This window comes from Sturnira hondurensis, unplaced genomic scaffold (assembly GCF_014824575.4).
Source record: "Sturnira hondurensis isolate 20B ecotype Veracruz unplaced genomic scaffold, ASM1482457v3 Scaffold0003874, whole genome shotgun sequence".
In the NCBI taxonomy this organism is placed as follows: domain Eukaryota; kingdom Metazoa; phylum Chordata; class Mammalia; order Chiroptera; family Phyllostomidae; genus Sturnira; species Sturnira hondurensis.
The window spans coordinates 3,250,009-3,277,234 of record NW_028076505.1 but is presented as its reverse complement, the minus strand read 5'-3'; the positions used below and the strand labels follow the sequence as shown (position 1 = coordinate 3,277,234).

Sequence of the window (27,226 nt, the reverse complement as noted above, 5' to 3'; positions counted from 1 at the left end):
CCTAACCAACTGTGCCATACCAGTCAGTGCATGGATTTGGATTTTAAGGCCTGAACACTGGTAATGCTTCTCCATCCTTGGTTCAACCTTGGGACAGCCCATCTGAAGGACAGCCTGGATCCGCAGAGCAACACAGCCACCAGGATGGCTACCTTGTACGAGACTGAGGACGGAACAGAAACGTAAGTCCCCAGAGTTTTCACTTCCAAACAAATCAGTGTCCTGCAGTCAGGAGAAACGGACAAGCCAGTGTCAGGGCCTTGTCAGACACTGTACACCTCTCCTGGGAAAGAGCAGGACACGGGGAGAAGGCGTCTCTGGTGGAGGTCCTGAAGGACAGTCACTGCCCCCCTTAGTGTTACTCCCTCATGTTCTCAGGGTGGCCCTGAGTGGGCTGGGGTGGAGACCAGCTCTCGTCAAGGCTGTCCTCCCCTCTCCACGGCTCCTCCGTGGCTCCTCCTGGTTCCACAGTAGGCTGCTGGCTTCCACTCTAGAAGGTTTTGAACAGGTGAGAACCAGGCAGTTATCCCCCAAAGCATCCCCTTACAGCTCAGGGGGAGACCTTGTGCCCCTCCCTCCCCACTCCCACCTCCCTGATGCTCCTCCTCACTGTGCAGGGAGGCCCCCCAGCGGCTGTGCAGGCCAAAGGGGAATGCAGCCCGCAGCGTCCAAGTGCTCGACTGGGGGAAATGAAACTGGCCTCCCAAGTCTAATTCCTGGAACAGAACTCGACCCTCTCTAAAGTTCAAGGCCTCTTTCCCCCTGCACCTCTTATGCAATGGAAACTTCTCAACCAAACAGCCCTGAGGCCAACCAGGTGGCTGCCTTCCCTTGTTCCAGGAGCAGCCGGACTGGCCACTGCAGTCCACGTGGCCCTTCGGCCGAGGTCCCCTGCCCAGGCATCTGCCAGCCGGGGTGAGATTGCCCACTCAGTGCCTGTCATGGGTGGTGGGTTCTGTCTGGCTGGGTAACTCAGGTAGATGGCACAGCATGGCTCTTAGGGAGGGGACCTACCCTTTGTTCCCCTTGGGACTTACTGTTACAGCGAGTGCAAGAGCTCCCACTGCCCCACCCCACAGGCCCCCATCTCAGGACTGACTGCAGCCTTTTGCTCAAAGATGCCACGCACAACCGGGTGCACTTGGCTCACCCACAGCTGGAGTGTCCTCGGGGAGCGTCCTGGGGGAGCACATTCAAACTTGACAGAGCAGAACCTTGGAAAACGCCCCACCTGAATCTGGAGATAAATATGCAGGCACCTGCTTCAAATCTCAGGTGGTTGTTTTTTTCATAAGTTGAATCACCTGAAATTGCCTTTCTTTTTGTAGGTCACAAAAAAATCAAACATCAGCAACTTCACGTGGTCCAACCTAATCTACCTGGAGATGGGGCTGACTCGTTGCCAAGGAGGCAAGAAGGCCAAAGGCCGGAGTCAAATCCGGGGTCTGAGTCACAGCTCTGCTCTTCACTAGCTACAGACTCACTCTGTGCGCGTCGTTGTAAAGTTAGGATTAAATAGCACCCACCCCTTTGATGGCTATGAGGCACCATTCGTTAATGCAAGTCACGTTTTCAGAAGAGTGCCTGGCACGTGCGTAGTAAGAGCTCAGTACGGTGACTGAGCTCTGTGTTGGCGGTTACAGTAACTCAAGGTGGTGGGGAGAAGGACGGCGGAGGGACACCTGCCTCGCTAGTAGTCTTGTCTCACAAAGAACAGTTGACAGATGGTATAAAAAGTTGTTGAGCACAAAACGCGCACTCTAAAAGTGACAAAACATTGTTGGAAAAAGTGAAGTGGACCCCAGTGAATAGACACCCCGGGTTCATGGACTAGAGGTCTTACTCTCCAACTCCAAAAGAGTATACTCAATAAATTTGACCAAGAAAGTGCAAGGTTTGTACACGGAAGGTCGTATAGCTCCGCCAAGAGAAACTAAAGACCTAAGTAATGGAACGACTCCCTGAGTTTGTGACTGGGAGACCTAGCATCAGTGAGGGGCGGTTCTCCCCATGGAATCTGCAGGTTCAGTGCAGCCTCTATCACAGCCCCATAGCCCTCCTGTAGAAATGGAAACGCTGACCCTGGAATCCACACAGGACTGCAGGGGCCCCAAACAGCCCCTCCCTTTTTCTCCTTCCTCTTGAGAAAGAGAAAGGAGTTTGGAAAAACTCGCTTCCTGATTTCAAACCTCAGTGCAAAATTAAAGTAATAAGAACACGGTGGCAGTGGCAGTGGCACAAGACTCGTGGGATAGAGTGGAGGGTCCGGTAAGAACTGTCTAGTCAATGGTCCCTTGGTTTTTGACAAGGGCGCCAATCCAGCCAATGGGGAAAGAATAGTGTCTTCAGCTAAAGGTGCTGGGACAGCTGCTCATTTACACGCAAATGAATGAAATGGGATTCTTACCTCATACCATACACAAAACAGGAACTCAAAACTCAAAAGGGATCAAAACCTAAATATAAGAAATAAAACTCATTGAAGGAAATGTGGGGGTACATCTTGATGACCTTGGATTTGGCGATGGTTTCTTAGATATAATACCAAAAGTACAAACAACAAAAGAAACAGATAAATAGAACGCCATTAAAATTGAAAGCTTTTCTCATCAAAGTGAAAAGACCCCCCACAGAACGAGAGCAAATATTTGCAGTCACATATCTGACCCGGGTCTAGTGCCCAGAATATACAAAGGACTCCTCCAGCTCAACCACAAAAGGACGAACGACCCAATTTAAAAACAGATGAAGGATCAGAATCGACATTTCTCCGAAGGAGATACGCGAAGGATGGACAAGCACAAAAAAAAAACAGTCAACAGCGTTTGTCATCAGGGAAATGCAAACACTACCACAGTTAGGTCCCACTTTACACCCACAGTGGGGTGGCTCTGGACCAAACAACGAATGAAAGTCCATGCTGGCGAACAGGTGGAACCCTCGGAAGTCCCCTGCATTCCCGGAGGGAAGCTAAATGGTGGAACCCTCAGAAGTCCCCAGCATCCCCAGAGGGAAGGTAAATGGCATAGCTGCCGTGGAAAACAGTCTGGCAGCTGCTCCTAAGGTTGAGCATAGAATTGCATGTGACCCAGCAGTTCTAGTCCTCGGCGTGGACCCAAGAGAAAGGAACGTATGTCCACGCAAAAATGTGTACATGCGTGTTCAATCACAGCAAAGTTAACCGTGACAGCCCAGGTGAACATTCATCAGCTGATGAACAGATAAATAAAATGTGGTATGTCATGCAATAACATTTTATTTGACAATAGAAAGATGTGCCCTGGCTGCTGTGGCTCAGTGGATTGAGCATGGGCCTGAAAACCAAAGGGTCGCCAGTTCGATTCCCAGTAAGGAAGCCTGCCTGGGTTGCAGGCCAGGTCCCCAGTATGGGGTGTGTGAGAGGCAACCACACGTTGATGTTTCTCTCCCTCTCTTCTTCCCTTTCTCTCCCTCTAAAAAGAAATAAAATCTTTTTTAAAAAGACATGAAGGGCAGATACATGTGACAACATGGATGGACCTGAAAACATGCCAGGTGAAGGACGCCTGTCACAAAGGACCACACAGGACAGGATTTCATTACATGAAATGTCCCGTACAAGCAACTCTAGAGAGATAGGAAGTACGCTAGTGGCGGTCTGGGGTTGGGGGGGTGGAAAAATTGATGGGGGGGATGTCTAAGGCCAATGGAGTTTCTGTGGTGATGAAAACGTTCTAAAATTGGCTTTGGTGATAGCCTCACAGCTCTGTGGATGTTCTGAAAGCTATTGAACCATACACTTTAATGGGTGAATTGTATGCTACTGTGAGTTGTATCAATAAAAGTTACAAATAAAAAGGTATTGAAACAAACAATAGATCTATTTTTGTGATACTAAAAAAATTTTTAAAGGTCATAGATCAGGAAAGAGAAGTACAGGATGCTGTCGACCTTATGAAGATGAACATCCTGAGAATAGAAAGTGAAACTGTTTAGTGGATTGAGCCGGGCCTGCGAACCAAAGAATCGCGGTTCGACTCCCAGTCAGGGCACATGCCTGGGTTGCAGGCTAGTTCCCAGCGGGGGCCACATGAGAGGCAACCACACATTGACATTTCTCTTCCTCTCTCCCTCCCTTCCCTTCTGAAGATAAATAAATAAAGTCTTAAAGAAAAAAGGGAGAAAGTGAAACTGCTGAGAGATGACCTCTGAGACCTGGAACTGGGTGGGGGAAGGGGACAGGGAGGCCGGGGCTGCTCTCGGCCATTGCTTTTGTCATCCTGTGGATGCAGAAATGTTTTCTCCCCAGTGTCCTGTACCTGGAAGACCCAGCCGCCCGTCCCATCCTGCAGCTGCCAGGCTCACCCTCTTGTCTGTCCAACCACGTGCCAATTCCTGAGCTGCAAACCCTCCTGGTGGCCCTCAGGGGACTCGGTGCAGTGGCAGTAAACTTCTCCACAGCAGAAATGTGTTTCTGCTCAGTCTGGAAGCTGGAGATCAGAGATCCAGGGGTGGGCAGGGCTGGTTTCTCCCAAGGCCGTTCTCCCGGGCTTGCAGACGACCACTTCCTCCGTGTGCTCACGTGGTCTTCAGTCCGTGCAAGTGCGTCTCTAGTATCTTTTTATAAGCACACCGGTCACACTGGGTTTGAGCTGGCTACGGAAGGAATATTTGTGCCTCCCACTAACACACACACACACACACACACACACACACACACTTCATATGTTGGAGTCCTAACCCCCCAGTATGATGGTTTTTGGAGGTGGGGCCTTTGAGAGGGGAGTAGGTCAGGAGAGTGGGGCCCTCGGGATGAATTAGTGCCCTTATAAGAAGAGAGAGGAGAGAGCTTGTCCTCCCCCCACCCCCACTCGGTTGTCTACAAGCCTTGGTCTTGGATTTCCAGCCTCCAGGGCTATGAGAAATACATGTCTGTTGTTTAAGCCAGGGCCCCGCTCTTGTAAAAGAAAAACTTATTCCAACCCTTGTAGGGGAGAGAGATGGGGCTCCCTGTGAGCACAGTGAAGATAGCTGGGGGTTGATAGCCCAGGAGCAGAGTGCGGTGTCCAGTCCTTGCTAAACTGACCTGATAGGATGCTTGGGAAAGGCAGGCCCAAGACAACGGTGCAGGGAAGCCTGGTGGAGGGGAGGGAGGGCTCAGAGAAGCCCAACCAAAGTTTGGTTCAGGAGGGTCTTGGTCACCCTAATAGCCTCACAGTCACTTAGTCTCCTCTTTAAAGACATTATTTACAAGCACAGTTACATTTTTAGGTGGGGTGCTGGGACTTCGGCATATGACATTGGGGAGGACAGAGTCCAGCCAATTACAAGGACCCACTTCACTGCAGAATGTCTCCTTCTGAGACTGGGGTGCAGAAAATGAAGAGGAGCCTCAAACACCTTGTGGTGCCCCAAATACGAGGGGCTCAAAGGATGATGGGAAATGACAAAAAGACACAGGATCCAGCTTGAGCCCCAACCTGGGGCCATTTTAGCTTCAAAAGAATAGTAGTCAAAAATTATAGCCTATTTTGCCCTGGCTGAAATGGCTCAGTGTATTGAGCACCAGCCTGAGAACCAAAGGGTCTCCGGTTCAACTCCCAGTCAGGGCACGTGCCTGAGTTGCAAGCTAGGTCTGCAGTGCAGGACGCTCGAGAGGCAACCACACATTGACGTCTCTCCCCCTCTCTTTCTCCCTCCCTTCATCTCTCTCTAAAAATAAATAAGTAAAATCTTTAAAAATAAAACAGTATGACCTTCTTCATAAGGTGAGACTCCATGGAGCCACCTGGCAAATAGGATAAAGGAGCGGTTTACCTTCGGCTGCCAGACTGCACAGGGATGCGGAGGGACTACCGGCAGATGTGGGGTCTTTTGGGGGTGACAAAAAGGTTCAAATTAAGTTGTGGTCATGATTGCACAACCCTGAGTACTCAATATTGTTTGTGCACTAAACACCACCGGATTTTGCACTTTCAATGGTAAAATGCATGCTCTTAAAAGGGACTGTGAATCCATGCTGGTGTAAATAATCCACTAGACACGTGAGTCAGGGAGAAGAAAACCCCTCCTGGTGGAATGCCAAATAATAATTGTAGAAAGAATGATGGAATTAGGAAAATCACCCCCTGGTCACCATTTTAATAGAAATTGACTCAGAAACACACAAATCATCAATGGAAGCTACAACTGGAGAGTGAGTTTGCAAGGGTGTTTACATTGTTTCACAGTATCTCCCCACAAAACACTTTTTAGTTACAAAGAGTTAAAATTGTAACTTTACAGCAGAGAAAGCAAATGTTCAGAGTTAACAATGCCTGCCAGAGAAGGGACACTCAGACAGGTCACAGGCACTATTCAGCATGGCTCTTATGGGAATTGGCGAAAGTGCACCACCTGGGTCCAGTCACGAGGGACGTCACACAAAGACCTGGCCTGGACGCTTCAAAAATGGCAGTGTCTTAACCCAAAGGATGACTAAGGAGACCCGGCCACTGCATGCGGCCTGCGGTCAGGGATTTGCTATGAAGGACCCCATGGGAATGATCAGCAAACTCAAAGAAGGCTCTGTTGATTAGATCATAGTTTTGAAATAATGTTAACTTTTTGTGTGTACTTTTAAGAGACTTTTTAAAGAACAGTTTTACCTTAGCTTCTTGATTTTGACAGTTGTATTGTCTAATTTATTTTATAGAAAACAATGTTTCATTTTTAGGAAATACACACTGAAGAGTTTACAAATAAAGGAACAGCACATCTGCAACTTAGTCTCAACTGTGCAGAAAGAAAAGCATGTAGAGTCCTGGCTGCTGTGGCTCAGTTGGCTGGGCACTGTCACACAAACCGAAAGGTTGTTGGTTCTATTCCCAGTCAGGGTACATGCCTGGGTTTGCAGGTTCAGTCCCCTGGGGCACTTATGGAAGGCAACTGGTCACATCCCCGCTTTTCCTCCTCTTTTTCTGAGCGCTTCCCCTCTCTCTAAAATCAAAAATAAAGTAAAATATATTTTAAAAATAAATAGGCAGACAATAAACAGATGATAGATACTTAGATTCATAATACACACAGACACATACAGAGAGAGAAGAAGAGAGAAAAAAACTGTAAAGCAAATGTAAAAAAAAAAGAACATTTGGAAGGGCCTCTGGGAATTCTTTGTATTATTCTTACCACTTTCCTGGCAGTCTAAAATTATGTCAAAATTTTTCAAAATTTTAGTACGTGGGCTGCCATTACAACTACCACCAACTTCTGGAGTCTAGAAGTCCAAAATCAAGGCAGGGCCTTGCTCCCCTTGAACGCTGAGGGCTGGGTGGGGGTTCTTCCTGCCTCTTCCAGCTTTTGGTACCACATCCGTGTCTCGGGCCAGCTGACTCTGATCTCCGTCTCTGTGGTCACATGTCCTTCTCCACTCTGTGTGTCCGAATTTCCCTCTTCTTATGCGCACGCCAGCATGATGTCATCTTAAGCTGATTATACCCTCAAAGACTCTAGTTTTAAATAAGGTCACACTCACAGGGATTAGTAAAAGTTTAACATTTGGGAATCTGGGTGAGTATCTGGGAATCTGGGTGAGTACCTAGGAATTCTTCGCCACTTTTGTGAGTCTGAAGTTATGCCAAGATAAAATAATACAAAGCATGATCAAAAATTACCTCAAGACTTGGTCCATGTGACTCAGTGCGTAGGGTGTTGTCCCACAAACCAAAAGGTTGCCAGTTCAATTCTTGGTCAGGCCACATGCCTGGGTTGCAGGTTCAGTCCAGTCAGGGTGAATATGAGAAGACAACTAATGGATGGTTCTGTCTCACGTCGATGCATTGATGTGTCTCTTCCTCTCTTTCTCCCTAACCTTCCCCTCTCAATAGCAAAAACAAAAACAAAAACAAAAAACCTACCCCAAGGGCCCCATGTCATCGAGGCTGAAGCCCAGATGCTGGCCCTAAGTGCTCAGGCCCCACCCCCTCCCCCCTCTCTGGCCACTCCTGCTCCTCCCTTCAGGAGTCCCTCTGACTCAGGCCCCAGTTGGTTCCTGCCTAGGCACTGGCAGTGCCTAGAACATTCCTCCCCCAGAACAAGGTGTGGCTCCTGAGGTCTCCACTTAAGGTCACCTGTCCAGAGAGACTTCCCCCGAGCCCCTGATCTCAGACTAGCTCACCTTTCCGCCCCCTCCCACATTACTGGCTTTGTGGTTCTTTATACCCGTTCTCCCTAGTGGACATTTCATTACAAAGTGCTCTGTGGTTGGGCCCCTTCTCGCGGATCAGTGTTTTCTGACCGTTCTCATCTCGTGGCGCACAAACTAGTTCCTCAAGTTCGGTAGCACTCCAAAAAGTACAGTTTTTCCTGATCTGACAAAAATAGGTGTAATTTTTACTGATTTACTACTGCTAATAATAACAATTACCTACCCTTCTTGCTCCAAAATGACTTTTTTAAAAAAATCAGGTGCCTATACTTGTATGTAAGGATTTCTGGCACCAAGAATTAATCAGATGCAACCTTATTATGTGATGTGACCAGTAGATGCAACTGTATGATATGACATATATTTATGGTTCAAGACAGATCATTCCCACCGAATGGCTGTTGTCATTATTTAATCTAACAATCTGAGGGGAAAGAGGTTAGTGTCCCTGAGTAAATAGTCAGGTACTGCGTTTTAAAAATTCTTGCGCCACACAGGTTGAAAATTGCTTGCCTAGATAGTTTAGAAACAGCGGCAGGGAAGAAGCTCTGTTACTCTAAGTTGGGCTCTGTATTCAGGCCCTGGGACAAGCGTGGGCAGGTGGCAGGGACTTGCTAAATAATTCTGGATGGGACCTAGGCACGCGGTGCTCAGCAGAGCCACTCAATGTGCCCACCTGTGTCCAAACTAGGAAGGACCACCCTTGACTCGTCAGGTGCTGAGAAACTCAGGTTGAGCGGTGCTCCCTTCAGCCCCGGAGGACTCCAGGCACACACGTTTAGCATATTGCTCTTAGGTCTGGCCTTCCGGTGGGGCCCAGATTCCTCCTGGCCCGCAGCCCCAGTGTCCATTGATGGGGACCACCTGCGTGACATCTGATTTCTGTGACTTCTGACCTAGTCTCAGTGAGCTCAGGTCCCTTCTGTAACCCGGGAGAGAGTCCGCTTGCTGGGCGGACGTGGGCACTGGGCCGACGAAACTGGTGCGTCTCAGCACTGGGACAAGAAAAAGATCCCGATAACCCTCCCGCCAACTGTTCCTGCAGAGCCCAGGTGCTGAGCGTCCACTGTGAGCGCGTCGGGCGCCGCAGGTTTCCGTCCGGAGACTAGACGCCACGAGCGCATAGGCCCCAGACCGCAGCGAGTAAAGGGGCCTCGAGGGCGGGATACTTGCCGAGGCTCATCCTCAGGGCCTTCCGAGTCCTTCTCCTCTCCAGACGGCAAGTTTTAAATTCATCGACATGCTTATTTCGCCACGCAGAGCGAACAGTTACCCAAGTAGTAACACGGCATCGGGACACCGGTTATAGAGCGCACGCGCAGCCCCCCACCCCACCCCCGGGCTGCAGGGTCCGGGGAGGAACGCGGCCCCCCCCGCCTGCAGTTGCTCCAAAGAAGAGTGGGGGGTGGGGCGGGGCAGCGAGGAGGCGTGGGTCCAGCCCGCGCCTGCACAGTTGGGGGGGGGTGCGGTGGGAGCAGGGCCCCGGGGATGGATGGGGCCTGGGGTCAGACAGGTCCGACCCGCTGGGCGGCAATGGGGGTAGGATGGGAGGAGCGGGGTTCCGGGACCCGCACTGTGGGTGGCGGAGGAGAGACGGGGGGCGGGGCAGCGCCGGGGCGCGCGGGCGTGGAGGCGGCCTGGCGCCTAGCACCTCCGGATTGGGTGAGAGCTGCCCTTCCGCCCCCGCTTCTCAGCCAATCGTCTTCCAGACATCCTTGGACGCCGGATCCATCCCGGGCCCGCCAGCCCCTGCTCCAGGCCTTGGATCGCAGGCGTCCCGCCTCCGCTCGCCGCGCGTGGACGCGCCTCACACGCCCCCTTCCCGCGTTCGGCCCAGGCGAACACCGCTCGGCCCAGGTGAGCACCGCTCGGCCCAGACCTGCCCCAGACCCGGGTGGAGGGGTCGTCTGGGTACCGGAGCCCCCATCCCCCGCTGTAGTTGCATCATCTGCAGCCGCACGAGGCGGAGCTGGGCTGGCGACCCCTCCTGGCTCTGGGGGCCCTCTCTCCCGCAATCCAGACCGTCCTGAAGGCGAGGGTTCAGAGCTCGTGGGCCCGGAACCGTACCTCAACTGCGGGCTGCGGAGGACGTGGGGTCGCGAGTCTGGGACCGCTGGCACGCTGGGACGTGGGAGGGAATTATGGGGAGGTGAACCGTAAAGGTGCCCATCGTTGATTTTTCGCCCCATTCCCGATGGGAAATGGCTGTTTCGCAAATTGTTCCTTTCAGCCAATTGCATAGGGTGGGGGTAAATGTTGATGTAGCTGCGCGGGCGGCAGTCAAGTTGCGTGCCCGTGAGGGGCAGGGGGCACAGGGCACGCTGGGCCCTGCCCGGGCACGGGGCGCGCTGGGCCCTGCCCGGGCACGGTGTCAGGGGCAGGAGTGGGGCGGGAACGAAAAACTGTTAGCCTCAGGATTATGACCCGACGGTGCTCAGATTCACTGGAGAACCTCGGTCTCCCACCTGGAAATTCTTACTTGAAAGAAGAGTTTACTACCGTCCGCACCCTGGGCCCTAACCGTACCCCTTCTGGCTGACCGGTGCGCTAGTGCGGGGTACCGTTGCAAGCACCACGACCTCAGGAGGATCTTGGGGTTTAAGGGGTGGAGAGAGCGTGAGTCAGCCTGCCGGAGCCGCTGGCCGCTGAGCCAGGCAGTCCGGGCCAGAGCCTGGGAGTTCGGACCCAGTAGCCAAGCATGGGCATGCCTTTGGTTTCTGCGGACCAGATCAATTTCCATCTGTGTTCCCAGCAGCTCCTTACCTTTCTGGAGTAGCTCCAGGGTGAGGCAAGTCGCCAAGAAGGAGAGGCCTGCATCTTGCTGGGGCCGAGTCCCCGTGGGATGGGGGCCAGTCCAGCAACCCAGCAACCCAGCGAGCACCCACTGGCCAGGGCAATGCCAGGCTGTTCACCTCTGGACAGTAGGGGTAGGGTGGAGAGGGAGGTCTATGACTTGGGGGTGGGGGACTTCTGCAAGGTGGAAGAATCATACACCCCCCCACCACTCCCCACCCCCACAGACGGGGCAATGACAGAGGGACAGAGGGAAGGCTCTGCTCCATGTACCAGCTGGGCTTGGCCAAATAGCACTCATGTATGGATATAGCACATTTTGAATGAGTATATCCACTCAGTCATTGATGGACACTTGCTTTGTCTGCTCATTTTGGCTACTGTGAATAGTGCTATTATGAATGCAGTGTGCAAATATGTTTCCACTTTTTTAATAGATGCCTAGAAGTAGAGTTGTGGGGGTCACCTGGTAGTTCATTCTATGGTTAACCTTTTGAGAAACCACCAAAGTTGTCCAGAGCACCTGGTGTCTGTTTCTGTGCCTGTTCTTGCTGAGCTGCTGGAATGAGTGGACACCCAGAGGGGGCGGGAGAGAGGCCAGGCCCAGCAGCCACACGGCAGGCTCTTCTGCAGCGTTTGGGAATGGCCTCAACAGGTGACTTCTCTTCCCCATCCCTCTCACAGGTTGCAGCATGCCTTCTGAGACACCCCAAGCCGAAGAGGGAGCAGCAGGGTGCCCCCACATGTCAGGGGCACACTCAGCGAAGGGGAGCCCAGAGCAGGGGCCTCCGGGGGAAAAGGACAGCAAGGATCTCCTGTGGATTCGGCCCAATGCCCCGAGCAGATGCTCCTGGAAGCTGGGCAGGCCCATCACCGAGTCCCCTCATCACCACTCTGCCTTGTAAGTTCCTGTTTATGGTCAAGCAGTGGTTCATCCGTTACCTGGAGCCGGGGAGACTGTGGAGGTGGGGTGCGACCACCCCACCACTTGTAATCACTATGATGGCCAGTGAGCTGCAGGATGGGGGCACTTTATAGATGAGGCCACCAAGGCTCATAGAGGCCAAGGCTTGTTTGCACTGTAGCCCAGCACCCAAATCAGTGCCCAGTGAGAGTAGAGGCTGAATACATAAAGGGCGGTGCCTAAGCCGCACGCTGTGAGTGGCAGGTAGAGGGGAGTTTCTAGCCCAGGTCCGTCTGGCTGCACACTCACGTTTGAGGTGAGTGTGCATAATTTCCGCAGTTAGGGTTAGCGTGTTCCTACCTAACACTAGGTCGTACATATTTCTCCTGGTCATGAACTAGTTCTTGGCAGCGGGTTCTTTTTAAGGTTGGACAGAGACTGTGGGAGGAACAGACCGTAACTTTCTAAACCCCCCCCAATGGGGTTGAGATGTAGCGATGAACTCGTCCCGAATAACTACAGCAGACACCACTACACCTTCGTGTGGGCAGTGCCTCGGTATGAAGCGCTTGCTACATTTTGTGCCCTGTTCCAGGTGCATGATATCTATGAGGGGCACAAGGAAAAAAGGTGGCATCCCTGACCCATTGTGAAACTTAAATCAAGCTCACTAAATTTTAGGATCATCTTTATTTTCGTAGTGTAATCCCCCAGAGTCAAAGACTATGCCTTTTAGATGTTTGAGTCTCATTCTGTATAAACTCCTTTATCAACATTCACGATTATTGATTTTAAAACCAGAACTAGGGGGTGGAGAGAAGGGTGTGCTTCTCTGTGGGGTTCAATAGGTAGGGATGGAAATTTACAAGCCCAGAAGCTCCAAGCATGGAACGTATCTTGGTGCTGGGCCAAGTTGGAGGCCAAGTTGGCCACTGGCCAGACAGGATGAACCCTCAGGCCAAAACAAATAAAACCAGAAAAAAACCGAAATGAACTAAACCAAACGGAGCAGTAGATGAAAGTGGGAGTGAGGCGGGGGTGTGGCTGCAGGGGGTAGGCAGGCAAGAGAGCCCTGGGCTCCCGAGGGCTGGGTGATCTAACTCAGTCTCGGGGTGGAAAGGGCCCTGCCCTCTCCACATTGTGAGGCAGCATTACTCCTGCACCTCACGTCCAGGCCTACTTACCCCGCGGTGAAAACCCCAAAGGGGATGCTGCCCCATCCTGAAGCCCAGAGCCTTGCACTGCTTGTCCCAGTTCAGGTCCCAGCTATGAGGGAGCTGGTCTCCAGCCCCTCTGCTAGGAGGACACTGGCCCATGGTTCTTGGCCTGCCCGCTGCCCCCTGCCTGGTGAAGGGTGCACCTCAGCCTCCTCTGGCCACTGCCACAGCCCCCTCAGGTCGGGTGTGACTCAGCCGCCCCCCAGCCCTCCAGTCCCTCCCCCATATGACCGTGCAGGTGTTTACCTCTGTCCAGCCTACGCCTTAACTAAGTAGTGAATCAACCCCCAGCGTGGCCCTAAGAACCTGCGGGAGCAGGGATCAGAGGCCTCCCCTGGCCTCTCAAATGGGGTCAGGAGCCCTTTGCCCCCAGCCCAGGCTCACCCTGACATCCTGCCTCTGGCATGGCTGTCCCTTCCAGCTCCCTGCCACCGTGGAAAGGAGCAGTTGGATGCCAGCTTGCTGCCTGTTTGGGCCCCAGGGGTGGGGGGAATGCAGCATTGGCCACCTGTCTCGGGACCCCTGCAGAGCGGGGCCACCCCCTGGGTGTGGGACCAGGAGTCTTGGTGTTTAGTGGGTTTGGCACTGGTGATGGGGGCTCATGGAAGTCTGAGGACCTCGGAGGGTGCGTTAGAAACCCCAGGGTGTAGGAAGCTATTTCATTTCTCGAAACCCAGGCCCATTGTGTGTGTGCCTGCCTGGGTGTTCAGTGAGCACCAGCCCCTGAGGGCGAGGAGGAAACATCGCCACAGAAGCCATGTAGGAAGTGCTGTGTCACGGTTCGCATGAGCCCGAATGCTGTCTCTCCGCCAGTTTGGCAGGTGGAGATGGTCTGGGGCCGGGGCCAGTCTCCGGCACATGAAGGCAGACAGTTGGCCCGTGAGAAGGAAACCCCACACGGGCCCAGAGGTGCACCTGGGAATTGATCCTGACCCTGATCCCAAGGATAAAGTGACCAACCCAAGGTCTTTGTTCTTTTGTCCTGAGTATCACACTTCATAGCACCTGTGCCTGACACTTTCTGAGTGAGGCCAGGTGCTCTTCACAGTCAGTCCTGCGGCCTGGTCACCAGGCACTCTGAAGGGGCTCCGCTCTGGGGCCGCAGCGGTTTCCTGATCAGAGAGGAGAAAAGGAGGTGGGGGGCGGGTCAGACGCAGAAAAAGGAAGACTTTCTAAAAGGGCGGACTTGGGCCTATTGCTTCGAAGTGGACGTTTGTATTTGGAAACAATGTAGCACGTCCTGTGTCCCCTTCACCTAGCTGCCCATCAATGCCATCTTACATCGCCATAGTGCATTTTCCTTCTCTCTGGCTTTCTTTCGCATTCCCCCCCAGAGGAATGCTTTGCTGACAAAATCAGTTACCAGCCCTGCATCCTGCCGCCTCACCACGCTGGGTCTGAGAGACCTAACTCTGGAGAAAGAACACGAGGGAGCCGGGCCGCAGTCCCCCCGGGCCCCTGAAGTTCTGTAGTGTAGCTTCCAACCCGGGCAGTGACTTCCACAGTTCCCCCCAGGGCACCCCGAAGTTCTGTAGTGCACCTTCCAACCCGGGCAGAGATGTTGGTGCAGCTGTTAACTGAGTTATGGACATGGTGCACTTCATAGGGTTTTAGTGGGGGGGGTGTGAGAGAGAGAGAGAGAGACGGTGACCTTTTATCCTGTGTGCAAATTTGTGTAACCACCGCCTGTATCCCTCGTTAAAGCCAGTTCTTGGATTTATTTAAAAGAATGTGCCGGACTGCCGAGGCTCGTACCATCTTTTTTTTTCTGAATAATCACGGACTCCTCTGTTGTAGGGCAAAATCCTCCAAAATCTTGCCAGATATCCTGAAGCAAATTGGAGATACCCCCATGGTGAGAATCAATAAGATTGGGAAGAACTTCGGCCTGAAGTGTGAGCTCCGTGAGTGCCTGCTTCCTCCATCCTGCGCTCGTCCTGTGCTCTGCCCAGCGGTGGCTCCCTCGGCGGGGGGTGTGGGATGGGCCCCTTAGGCCCCCGTGGGATTAGTGAATGACTGAGACTGGGTCAGGTAAGATGGGGAAGAATGTGCTAGAGGATGGCCAGGCAGTTCACTCTGGAGCCAGTGTCAGCGAGGAGGGGCCCTGCGAGCCGAGGACCAAGGCTGATGGAGGGAGCGTGTGGAGCCCTGGGAAGCCAGCTCAGGCAGGCAGCATGGGTGGACCTGAGCCGGGAAGGAGGCTGGTCTCCCGTGGACAGTGCAGGAGGGGCCCGAGCCCAGGAGCAGAGTGTGGTCTTCCAGTTTTCTGTGGAGGGGTAGGCAACCTGCCAACCGGGTGGTGTGACACCAGGGACAGTTTTCGTGATGTCATCTCAGTCATCACCTGGGCAGGGAGTTGTTTTCTCAGTGATTGGCTGCCTTCTTGGGGACAGTTTATCTGTCACAAGGCAAGAATGGGAATGTGGGGGCTGTGTCTCGCCTCACCCTACACAAACAAGGGGCTCCTTCCCGAGTCTCATCTGTTGTTTGGGGAGGGGCCACTTGGCAGGAGGGGGTGTCCTCAACACCACTGTCTGCAGGGAAGGAGCCCAGGTACAGCTGTCACATCGTCACAGAGCAAAGAGCAGATGCAGACACCCTATGGGGGACCAGGCACCCTGGGGTGGGGTGAGCCTGAGGAGCAGGTGACATCGAGGGGGAAGTAGGCCTTAGGAAGTGGCACCACCCAGGGGAGGACTGAGGCCGGGTGGCTGACATAGGAGGGCGTCACCAGCAGCGCACACTCTCGGTCAGCGCCAAGGCGCCCTGCAGGCCCCAAGGCCCAGGCCCGCTCTGTGCTCTTTCCTCAGACAAGCGGGGTGGGGGCCCATTGCACCCAAGCTTGGCGGCAGCCCCAGTGCAGGTTTTAGTGTGTCTGTTTCACATGTGGACAAGTCGAGGAGGCCATCAGCTGGCCAGCTCTGATCCCTGCTCCAGCACTGGCCTTCCCTCAGGCTGGTTAGAGTGATCTAACTCAATGGTTCAAGTGTGAGACCTGAGAGGGTCCTGGGGTGCAGGCCTGCTCAGCAGTCAGGCTTCTGGGAGCCCCTCTCCCCACACGCCCATGCACACACCAGTGCACACACCCATATACGTGTCCACACCTGGCCCCAAGCAGGAGCCTCCCCTGGCTCTGGGTGCCGATGCTGGTGTAGAGGTGGGATTCCAGAAACCGGACGCACTAGGTCAGAGGTTGTGTTGTGAGTGTTGTGGGCTGGCACAGGGTCCTCAGACCCCATTTGGTGCAGCATCTTTGGTGGTGGGTGGGCGTGGAGAGGGGGCCAATGTACAGAACCAGGGAAGACCAGGCCTGGCCCTTCGTCATCGGTGGATCAAGTAGTGAAGGCGGCAGGGGAGGGCAGGCAGACCGCAGGGATCAGGTAGGGGTCAGGGGCCTCTTCCCGTTTCACGATTTGTCTCTGGCTCCCAGTGGCCAAGTGCGAGTTCTTCAACGCTGGAGGGAGCGTGAAGGACCGAATCAGCCTGCGCATGATTGAGGAGGCCGAGCAGGCTGGGACCCTGAAGCCTGGGGACACCATCATCGAACCAACATCTGGAAACACAGGTGTGTGCTGGGACAAGCCAGGGTCCCCTGTCCAGGGTGACTGTCATAGCTGCATGTGCCGGTCTAGCTGGCGGCCTCTTCCCGGGCAGTTTGCTGAGAACACATGTGGCTGCACCTATGTGTCTGTGATTCCTGCGTTCTCTGACATCTTATGGTCAGGCCTGCGTTGCTGATGTTTGCTGCTCAGGTGAGCAGCTGCACCTGAGAGTAAAAATCCATCTTCGTTCCCTGTAGCTGCCATGTGGCTTAATCAACACACGTGTGCTCCCTCCTGGTCCTGGACGCTGCGGTCGCCCTGGGGTTTCACAAGGCTGGTCCTCCTGAGGCCTGGCTCCTTGGCGTGTGGGTGGCTGTCTTCCCCCTGTGTCCTCACACGGCCATCCTCTCTCCGTGTGTCTGTGCCCTCATCTATTCTTAGGATACCAGTCATGTGGGATTAGGGACTCCCCGGTGACCTTGTTTAACTGCTAACCTCTTCAGAGACCCGTCTCTAAATACCGCCACTTTCTGGGATGAGGGGGTTGGGACTTCAACATGGGAATTTTGGAGGACACAATGCAGCCCGTGACATCTGGGCTGCCATCTGCCATCTGGCCCCCAAGCCCCATGTCCTTCTCACATGCAAAACACACTCCCTCAATCCCAGCAGCCCCAGCGGGTCTGGACTGCCTCCGGCACCCACTCTGCCGTCCAGGGTCTCCTCCGAGTCAGATGCCCTCGAGGCAGGTTTGCCCTGAGGCAGGCGGCTTTCCAGCTGTGAACCTGTGAAACCAGACAAGTCATGTGCTTCCAAAATGCGGTGGTGGGACAGGCACAGGACAGGCACAGGACAGACACCCTCCTTGCAAAGGGAGAAACAGGAAAGAGGGAGGGGTGCTGGGTCCCCAGCAAGTCTGAAACCTAGCTTGGCAGATTCCACTGGATCTTTTTTTTAAAGGTTTTATTTATTTTTTAGAGAGAGGGGAATGCCAGGGAGAAAGAGAGGGAGAGAAACATCAATGTGCCTCTTGCATGCCCACAACCAGGGACCTGGCCCGCAACCCAGGCATGTTCCCTGACTGGGAATTGAACCCGCAGCCTTTTGGTTTAGAGGCTGGCGCTCAATCCACTGAGCCACACCAGCCAGGGCCCATTGGGTCTTAAGACTCAACAACAACCCTCTTTGGCTTGATGTTCTGTCTTCTGGAGAGTGGAACCAGGGAGGAGGCCGCCCTGCTGACCTCTGCCTGCCTTCCAGGCTGCTTTGCCTTTCCCTAAAGGACCATGTGTGTGCACAGCCAGCCTGCAACACTTGCTCTCACTGCTGCTGTCCCGAGCTCCCAGGACATGGTGTGGGTGCCCAGCAAAGCTGGGGGATTAGACCTTGTGTTTGTGCCCCAGCTTTCTTCTCCGTGAGCACACTTGCCTTTTACTTCATCTCTGCATTCTCTTTCTTGCCCCTGGGGGCAGAGAGGGACAACATGGGGCTTTCGGGAGTCCACAGTGCCCTCTCCTTGGGCCTAGGGGGCCCATCTCTGGCCTCCCAGGCAAAGGCTGCAGGTGCACGGGCAGGGCCTCACCTGGCGCCTGTGTGCTGTCCCCAGGGATCGGGCTGGCCCTGGCCGCCGCAGTGAAGGGCTATCGCTGCATCATCGTGATGCCGGAGAAGATGAGCATGGAGAAGGTGGGCCGGCGGCGGGCTTCCTCCCAGGACCCCTGCCCCAGCTCGGGAGGCCCGGAGGGTGGGGAAAGGCTCTGTTTCTTGCAGGTGGACGTGCTGCGGGCCCTGGGTGCCGAGATTGTGAGGACACCCACCAATGCCAGGTTCGACTCCCCCGAGTCACATGTGGGCGTGGCATGGAGGCTGAAGAACGAGATCCCCAATTCTCACATCCTGGACCAGGTGAGGTTCGGGGCTGGGGTAGGTGGGCACTCGGAGTGCAGACTCCTCAGGGTGGGGCACCCCTGGGGGCATCTGTGTGGGGGCGGTGCCACATTTGTGGCAGGAATGGGGGCTGCAAAGTGACTGACCCAGTGAGTGGCACATGGTTGCCGACTCCTGGCTGGGTAAGACCTCCAGCCTGGGCCCACCCTTTGGCTCTGCATCAGGCTCAGCTCGTCACGCTGGGTGGCAGTGCCCTTCAATGAGGACCCTGGATGCTCTCTGCAGGCATAAAACACATAAAAATTTTTTTGCTAGAAGCTCTTCTGCCTCACTAATTTTGTCCCTGGGCTAATTCAGAAGTCGCATCTTCTGAAGAGCTGGGTTTAATGTTTTGTGTCTGTTGAGGCTCCTAAAACTGCCTGTGCTGTTGGCCCCTCTTCCCTGAGCTGCTGGAACCCCTCCGCTTGCACTGAGCTTATTTGCCTGTTTAACAGAGGCCCTGTGGCTGCTACCTTTTCAGGGTCCTTGACCTTCACTCACAGCCCCTTTGCTCTCCCTCCACACAGTACCGCAATGTCAACAACCCTGTTGCTCACTACGACAGTACAGCCGAGGAGATCCTGCAGCAGTGTGATGGTGTGTACTCAACCTCACCCCTCTGCATCTTCACTGTCCCTCTCTGGTTGCCTGGGAGTGTACACATCATTCACCCACTCCTTGGTGAACTCCTATTCATCCTTCAGAACCCAGATCAAATGCCCCCTCTCTGTGAAATGCACGTTTTTCCAGAGTGCTTTCCTGCTTCTGTTGTGCTGTCTTGGACTTTGTGTGTGCCTCTCCTAAACACCAAATAGATCATGCAGTGACATTTGTCTACCCAGCAGTCTGTCCTCCAGAGCTGCAGAAGGTCCTGCATGTGGGGAATGAGCATGTCCTGGGCTGGTGCCGGGCTCACAGCTGGGGCTTCATGTTGCTGAGTGGCACTGGACATCAAGCCCTGACTTGGGCACCGAATTCCATCTGCAGAGCCTGGGTGGGGAATGTCAGCGATTAGCTTCCCGTCTATACAGATGTGAGGATCCTGGAACATTTCCTGTTTGGAGCCTGGGCGTGGCACTGGCTGAAGTGCAATCTCGTTCTGTGCCCGGGAGCCAGGCAGCAAGGTGCAGGCATGTGCTCCCCCAGGTTTTGTGTGTGGGATGCTCTCCTTTGGCAAACACTGCCCCTGCCTCGGCACAAGGGCCCGCACAAACCTGTCTGCAGGACACCTGGCCAGTGCTGGGCAGCAGCAGAGCCCGGGGGGTTCCGAGCCGAGCCAGAGTGACTGGTTCTGTCTTCATGATTCAGTTCACTTGTTCACAGTCTCCAAAACCAAACAGCATAGGAAGGTACCTCGTGAGGAGCTCCCCTTTGTCCTGTCCCCCCAGGCAGCCACCACATCTGTCCTTCTCACACTTCCAGACAGACTTTACACTGAACAGAGATTCAGGGGCCAAGTGTCATTTAGCAAAGACCCAAGCGAAGCTCACTGTGGCCCAGTGATGAAGCGCTTTTTAAAGATAACTGTGGTGGAAAGCTGTGGAAACTGGTGATAACCTGCCTTCATTTTGGTCAAGTGTGTTTTCACTTACTAGAATGTTCTTCCTGATGTGGCTTCTCCCCCATTAGGGAAGCTGGACATGCTGGTGGCTTCGGTGGGCACAGGTGGCACCATCACAGGCATCGCCAGGAAGCTAAAGGAGAAGTGTCCCGGATGCAAAGTGAGTGACCCAGGGTTGCTATGCTGGGGGAGGGGAGGGGAGGGAAGTTGCAGGCCCTGCCCATTAGATAGAGAAATACCACAATCCAGTGAGCTGGGGGTGGGAGTCGGTTTGGGTGCCCCCAGGGACCACCAAGGAGCTCTAAGCTCTCAGGTTCAGGTCCTGCGCCCCCACCATCTGGGCTCTGAGAGGCAGACAGGGCTCGGGGTTTGGAGTTGAGTGGGCTGGGACGGGGGCTCCCAGAAATGCCTGCTGGCGGTGCTGAGCCCCCTCCTCCCTCCATCCACCTCCCCGCTGGCCAAGAAGGGTCAGTGTGCAGCCCTGCTTCTTGTGTGCAAGGCCACAGCTGCCCTGGGATGTTCTGTGCAGGAGGAGCTTCTTGGAAAGCACCCCGCGCTGCCCCCTTGAGCTGGGATTCCTCCAGCTCCGGGGCTTCCAGGTTCCAAGCTGGGAACTGGGAGCGAGACCTGCATCCCACAGACAGATCATTAGTGGGCACCCATTACTCTGGTCTTGACCCCCGATGATTGCTGGGCTCGTCTAGGTGAGACTTGCTGGACACGGGCCCTAATGCTGCCCCTTCTATAGATCATTGGGGTGGATCCTGAAGGCTCCATCCTAGCGGAGCCCGAGGAGCTGAACCGGACGGAGCTGACAGCCTACGAGGTGGAAGGGATCGGCTATGACTTCATCCCCACGGTGCTGGACCGGTCGGTAGGTGGGGCCCCGGTGATTGGTTTCAGTCCTCAGGGCTCGCCCTTTAACCAGCTTGCACATCTGCATGCCTGGCTGACCGCTGGTGCCCGGCCTGGCTGTCCTGCTGAGGAAGGGGCAGAAACATGGCTGCATATAAGCAGGTAGAAGAAATGTAGTCTCGAAGGTCAATACCAGATAACAGTCTGCACATATCCATGTACAAGATGTGACCTTGCTGGGCAAAGACTCCAGCAGGTTTGGCTTTGACCCACGTGCACAGATGAGGCCCCTGCAGAGGGAGGGGGTTCGGGCGGGTAAGCCAGGAGAATGTGGGCGGGGTAAGGACCCCAGAATAGGCTCTTTCTAAGGACCCAATAAGGGGCTTCAGTTACTGGGTGTAGAGCCCAGCCTGTAGGCCATGTGGCCATTTGGCAGGAGCCAGCAGGCAGTTTTAACTGCCACGTGCAGAATGCGTTGCACCAGGGAGAGGTAGAAAGTTCCAAGTTTGTAGACTTGAGTCTCAGACCCCAGCTCGGGGGCCGGGCTGTGTCTGCAGAGGGTCACAGCCACCTGGACTGCGGCCGTCTGTGCAGTTGCAGACACGGCTGGGGGCCCCGCCCCCACCGCACACCGCCTGAGCCCTCCTGGAGCTGGCGGTCTGGGCCCTGCCCGCAGGTGGTGGACAAGTGGTTCAAGTGCAACGACGAGGAGTCCTTCGCCTTTGCTCGCATGCTGATCGCGCAGGAGGGGCTGCTGTGTGGTGAGTGGGTGGCAGCGGGTGTGAAGGACCGGCGGGTGCCAGCCTCCAGTCCACATGGTACGGGGCACCCTCCTTCCGAGGCTGTGACAGCTTCCCCGCGTGCTGTCCGTCTGCCCTGGACCTTTAGGAGGTCGGCCAGCATGTCCTCCAGACTGGCACCTGCTTCACAGGGAGGCAGCAGTGCCCTTCCACAGTGGCCAGAGCTCTGGGTCAACATTCCCGGGCCACCTGCTCTGTTCTCTGTGTGTAACGACCTTGCTGAGGGTGGGGCATGGCATGAAGCCCCGAGAAGGGTCTGGGGACACAGCTTGACACACAAAAGCAGCACTGTTGGCTTTGCGCTCCTGGGGAAGTCAGCAGTGGAGAGCGGCATGTGGCCCCCAAGTGGTGACCTGGCAGTGCTGTCACTGGTGTGTGTGTGTTTCGGCCAGAGAGCTCGGGACATGGGGTTTTTTCAGTCAAGACCAGCGTTGCCCTTGGGGTGGGGGCTCCCCATTGCTCAGGGTCCCAGGCTGGGGCAGGGTGCTGGGAGGGCCTCCACAGCCAGGAGACAGGGCGAGGCTGCTGCCTGCTCACCTCCCCCGACGCAGGCGGGTCTGACGCTGGCCCTCTCCAGGTGGCAGTGCCGGTAGCGCCATGGCGGCGGCCGTGAAGGCGGCCCAGGGGCTTCGGGAGGGCCAGCGCTGTGTGGTGATTCTGCCCGACTCCATCCGGAACTACATGTGAGCCACCCCCACACCCCCAAGTCCTGTCCTTCCTGGTACCCCCTTGGGCACTACAGCTGTTGCTTTGCTGCATCTCAAGAGAGCTGATGGCAGGGAGGCAGGGCTGGGGTCAGGGGCCCTGCAGGCTCTGCTCCTGCCCTCCTGGGCCACAGCTCCCCCCCACATTTCAGGGGCCCATGTTTTCCCTGCCTGCCGTGTGCACATCTGGGGTCTCCTAGATGCGTTTAAACACAGTGCACGACCGTGGTGGCAGTGCCCACAAGCCTGCTCCCACCGCCAGCCCCCCCACACCCCCACCACTCATGTGAGACCTCCAGGCCTAAAGCAGCAGCTGAGGGAGGGCAAGGATGCAGCGCCCTAGGAAGGCCTCTGCCTCACTGCCCCACTGGCCTGTTGTGTCACCCACACTCTGGCCCGCCACCCATGCATGTGCCCTGTCCCGGAATCCAACCAGTGACCTTCGGCTTTGCGGGACAACGCTTGACCCACTGAGCCACGTGGCCAGGGTGGTACTGGGCTTTCTGTGAGAAACGTGCCCGTTGGTGTGAGCACAGACGGTGGGGAGACCCCCCGCCCAACCCTGCTGACCTCCCGACGCCTGCAGGTCCAAGTTCCTGAGCGACAGGTGGATGCTGCAGAAGGGCTTCCTGAAGGAGGAGGACATCACAGTGAAGAAGCCCTGGTGAGGAAGGACGCCTCTGAGCAGGGGCTACACCCCCGGGGCCACCTGCGGAACACCCGTCCCTGGGACCTGGCGCACCTGGGCTGTTCCACACCTGGCTGGTCATCTCCATGGTCTCCCTGTATGATGTTGCCCTTGTGTCCAGGTGTTTGTCCTTGACTCCTACCTGCCCTGCTCTCTTCCCTCAGGTGGTGGCACCTCACTGTTCAGGAGCTTTGCCTGTCGGCGCCGCTGACAGTGCTGCCCACGGTCACCTGTGAGCAAACTATCTCAATCCTCCGAGAGAAGGGCTTCGACCAGGCGCCCGTGGTCGATGAGTCGGGGTCAGTCTCAGCCATACTCCAGACAGGGCTGGCCGGCTGACCTTAGTCATTTTGCATAGGAATGTCCAGAGACTTGGACCACACCTACTGGACATCATGTTCCTGAGCACTGGCCGGGGCGGGAGGCTGGCTGTGGACCCCCATGTTCCACCACACTGTACGCAGTGTGAACACAGGAGGCAGCGGGCAGTTTCTGGCCTTGCTCTGTGGAGAGGTCTCAGCGGAGGGGATGGCAGACATGCCCCAGGGACCAACTGTCCGGGTTCTCCTGGGACTGTCCAGTTCTAGCACTAAAAGTCCCATGTCTGAGAACACTGATGCCTGCCAGATGGAAATACCCAGAGGACTTGCTGGTGTACTGTCTGCCTGCATTGGACAGGCAGGTCCAGAGCAGGGCATCTGGTCACCGCTGTCTTCCCAACATGTGTGTGCTCTCTGTAGACAGGTGTTGAATTCTAGGGGAAATTCCACATCCAGCCCAAGACCATATTGACTCTGAGCGAGGGCGGCGGGCGGGGGCATGCTCTGCTGTCTCCCCTCCCCTGACCCTGCCCCTGCCTTCCCCAGGGCAATTCTGGGGATGGTGACTCTGGGGAACATGCTGTCATGCCTGCTCGCCGGGAAGGTGCAGCCGTCCGACCAAGTTCGCAAAGTCATCTACAGGCAGTTCAAACAGGTGAGCACTGGTTCAAACAGGTGGCCCGAGCCCCTTCTCTCCCTGGGTGTGGGCACTGTGTTCCCTGTGCAGGGGGGCGTTTTCCCTTTTCCGGAATGTCCGAGAATTAGAATCCCCACTCGGGCAACCTTTCTCACGGGCTCCTTCGACATGGAGGGAATATTCCCGTGGCTTTTCCCGGGCCAATGGCTCGTCCAGTGTCTCCTTCTGGGCACCGTGTTGGCCTCTGAGTCCTGCGTTGTCTGTATGGCTGCAAAAGGCTGCAGAGGCGGCCTGTGGGGTGACGCCTGCCCCTCCTGTGCCTCGTGCTCCTTCCCACGGCAGGCCTGGCTGCCCCCACCCCGTGAGCACTGACCACAGCTTCTCTTCCAGATCCACCTGATGGACCCGCTGGGCACACTGTCACGCATCCTGGAGATGGACCACTTCGCTCTGGTGGTCCATGAGCAGATCCAGTGTAAGTGGGCTGGGGGCAGGGATGGGGGTGCTGGAGCCCTGCCGGATGCTGGCCACCGAGGCCCAGCCCCAGGCTCCTGCGTGCGCTGTGCTGCCGTGAGCTCCTGTGGGGCAGCAGGGCCTGGTGCCTCACAGGCTTGTGAGCATCAGTGGTGCAGACCTTCAGCCCCTCTCAGTCTTGGGCACGGTTCTCAGAACCCCTCTGTGGGGCAGGCCTGGGCGCCCATGAGGGTGAGGGTTGCAGAAATCTCGAGAATTGGGAGTGCCCTGGAGCCCCCCCCGCCCCCACCCCCAGCTGAAGGCCATCAGGGCCTGGGCAGCCAAGTCTAACCCCTCTCCCGTCCTTGGCTCCACAGCACAGGACCAGGCCTTGGCAGGAGTGGTGGGGGGGCCTGCAGGTATGTACGCCAGTTGTCCCCGCCTTGGAAATGGCTCTGTGGTCAGGACTGTAGCTCCGAGGGCAGAGGAGGGCGTAGGGGCAGGGGCGAGGGTGTAGGGGCGCCCAGGGCTCAGAGGGGTGGGATCTTCCCCTTTGTCTCACACTTACTTGTATTTGAACATCCCCTTCCCCCCAAATAATGTGAGTTCCAGTGTCAGGGCCCACAAATGAAGTGTCCTTGGGCACTGCCACACCTGATACTGTGTGTATCCATGGCTGCTGGCAGAGCCGTGTGGTTGTGACAGACCTGGCCCTTCACAGAGGTGGCCGACTCTCTGCGCCCGGATGGCAGGGGCTGCACACACTGCCCTCCCCGCAGGGGCCGGCTCCTCCTAAGTGCCACCTTGCCTAGAAGTCCTTGAAACGTGGGTAGCTGGTCCCCTGGGCGCCTCCCTTGGGTTTCCTGAGGGGCTCCGAGTAGGCCAGCAGGGTGCCTGGCTCCTCCGTGTCTCCCGCTCCCCTAGCCGAGGGACAGGTGGCCCTGGAGTCGCTGGGAGGGGGCCTGGAGGGATAAAACGTGGCCTGGGCACTTCCTGCCGTCCCTCCGCGCCACGTGGCTCTCCGTGCTCCATGGCGACTGCATCAAAGCTGTCCTGAGAAACAGCCAGCAGTGTGTGTGCATGTGTGGAGAGGGGTCCTTGGAAGGACTGGCTCACGTGACTCGTTGGGCAGGTCCCAGGATCTGCAGGGGGAGGGGCAGACTCGAGACCCGGGAAGAGTCAATGTTTCCGTTCAAGCCCAAAGACTGGGAAAGTCCCCTCTTCGTGGGGGAGCATCAGCCTTTTTGTTCCTTCGGGGCCTTTGCTTGGAATGAAGCTCACCCACACCGGGGAGGGCAGCCTGTTCAGGCCACCTGTTCAACGGCTGATGTCATCAAGAAACAGAATTGTGTTTGACCGAATCTGAGCTGAGCACTCTGCAGCAGGCTCAGGTTGAGCCACTGTCTCAACAACCCGTGCTCCGGGGGCGAGCATTCATCTTGAGCCTGAGAGAGCAGCACGGGTTTGAGGACAGTCTCAGCCCAGTGGTGTGAGCTGGTGCTGCTCATGGGTGTGCTTGGTGGTGCAGTTTTGTGCTGGGACTCGAGGCTTGGGCACCCAGGCAGACCCTCAGGCTGCTCGCCATCAGTGAGGCCCCTGGACATGTGGCCAGTGGGCATGGCTCAGCGAGGGTAGCACCCTGCTCTCCGCAGCCCCACCCAGGTGGCTCCTGTCAGAGGAAGAAGGTGGTTGGGCTTCCATGGGTGTGGCCAGGCGCGGCAGACGCTGGGGCAGGCTCCCTGCTGGTTCCCGGGGCCCACACTTTGTGGGGCAGCCTCTCAGAGTGCCTGGGGCGGGCTCCATGCGGAGGTGCCTTTAACCCGCTGCCTTGTTCCCTCCTTAGACCACAGCCACGGGAAGTCCAGTAAGAGGCAGATGGTGTTTGGGGTCGTCACCGCCATTGATCTGCTGAACTTCGTGGCTGCCCGGGAGCGTGACCAGAAGACTAAGTCAGCAAGAGCCTCAGAATTCAGAGCTGGCGGGGCCGAGGCCCAGCTCTGACTCCACACACACCGCCTGCCCTTTCACTCTCTCAAACAGTGACCAACAAGCCGTGTGCCTTCCAGCCACCGGCGCTGGGCGCTGCCCTGCTGCTAGGGGCGGCAAGGAGCAGGTGCAGGAGGCTCAGCGGGGGCCAGTGGAAATGTTCATTCCCTTTGGTTAATTCCTGACCCCTCGATGAGTAGAATGTGTTTTTCTTTAACTTTCTCTTAAAATGTTTCAACAAGGAAATCACACTGAAAGGGAACTTAGCCAGGTTGATGAACCCAGGCGATGACGGGGCCAGAGTGGACTGAAGGCAGAAGGAAGTGCCTTTTCCAGGGAAGAATCCACAATGGGGAGCAGCAGGGGGGCCCAGGAAACGCGGATCGGCTCAGCAACCCTCGCACGGCAGCGCAATCTGCCCGAGGCGGGTTTGGTGAGAGGGGCTTGAGTGTTCGGGGTTTTTAAACTTGGGTGAAATTCACATACCGGATGTGAACAGAATTTAAATGTACAATTCAGTGGCGTTTATTACATTCAAGATGTTGTGTAGCCACCACCTCCGTCAGGTCCCCAGTTTCCTCACCCCCTTAGGCAGTCATTCCTCTCCCCTCTCTCCTGGCAACTACTAATCTGTTTTCTGTCTACATGGGCTTACCTATTTGAGATATTTCAG

At 55.7% G+C, this 27,226-nt stretch overlaps 1 protein-coding gene across 4 annotated transcripts; it reads left to right on the top strand.

Annotated features, from left to right (window-relative positions):
• The first annotated feature begins 9,873 nt into the window (after positions 1 to 9,873).
• CBS (cystathionine beta-synthase) lies at positions 9,874 to 26,900 on the top strand. Of its 4 annotated transcripts, none has more exons than XM_037043047.1 (17): positions 9,874 to 10,004; positions 11,645 to 11,861; positions 14,879 to 14,985; positions 16,512 to 16,646; positions 18,230 to 18,309; positions 18,394 to 18,528; positions 19,077 to 19,146; positions 20,179 to 20,270; positions 20,859 to 20,984; positions 21,642 to 21,726; positions 22,343 to 22,448; positions 23,056 to 23,133; positions 23,322 to 23,456; positions 24,024 to 24,132; positions 24,505 to 24,589; positions 24,945 to 24,986; positions 26,411 to 26,900. In XM_037043047.1, the coding sequence occupies exons 2-17, from the start codon at positions 11,653 to 11,655 to the stop codon at positions 26,566 to 26,568; spliced, it is 1,752 nt and encodes a 583-aa protein (XP_036898942.1). In that variant the 5' UTR covers positions 9,874 to 10,004; positions 11,645 to 11,652; the 3' UTR covers positions 26,569 to 26,900. The 4 variants fall into 4 exon arrangements, with proteins under 4 accessions (XP_036898942.1, XP_036898946.1, XP_036898947.1 ...); XM_037043051.1 differs by having other exon boundaries at positions 9,874 to 10,024; XM_037043048.1 differs by lacking the exon at positions 9,874 to 10,004 and adding an exon at positions 10,041 to 10,199.
• The last annotated feature ends 326 nt before the right edge of the window (positions 26,901 to 27,226 follow it).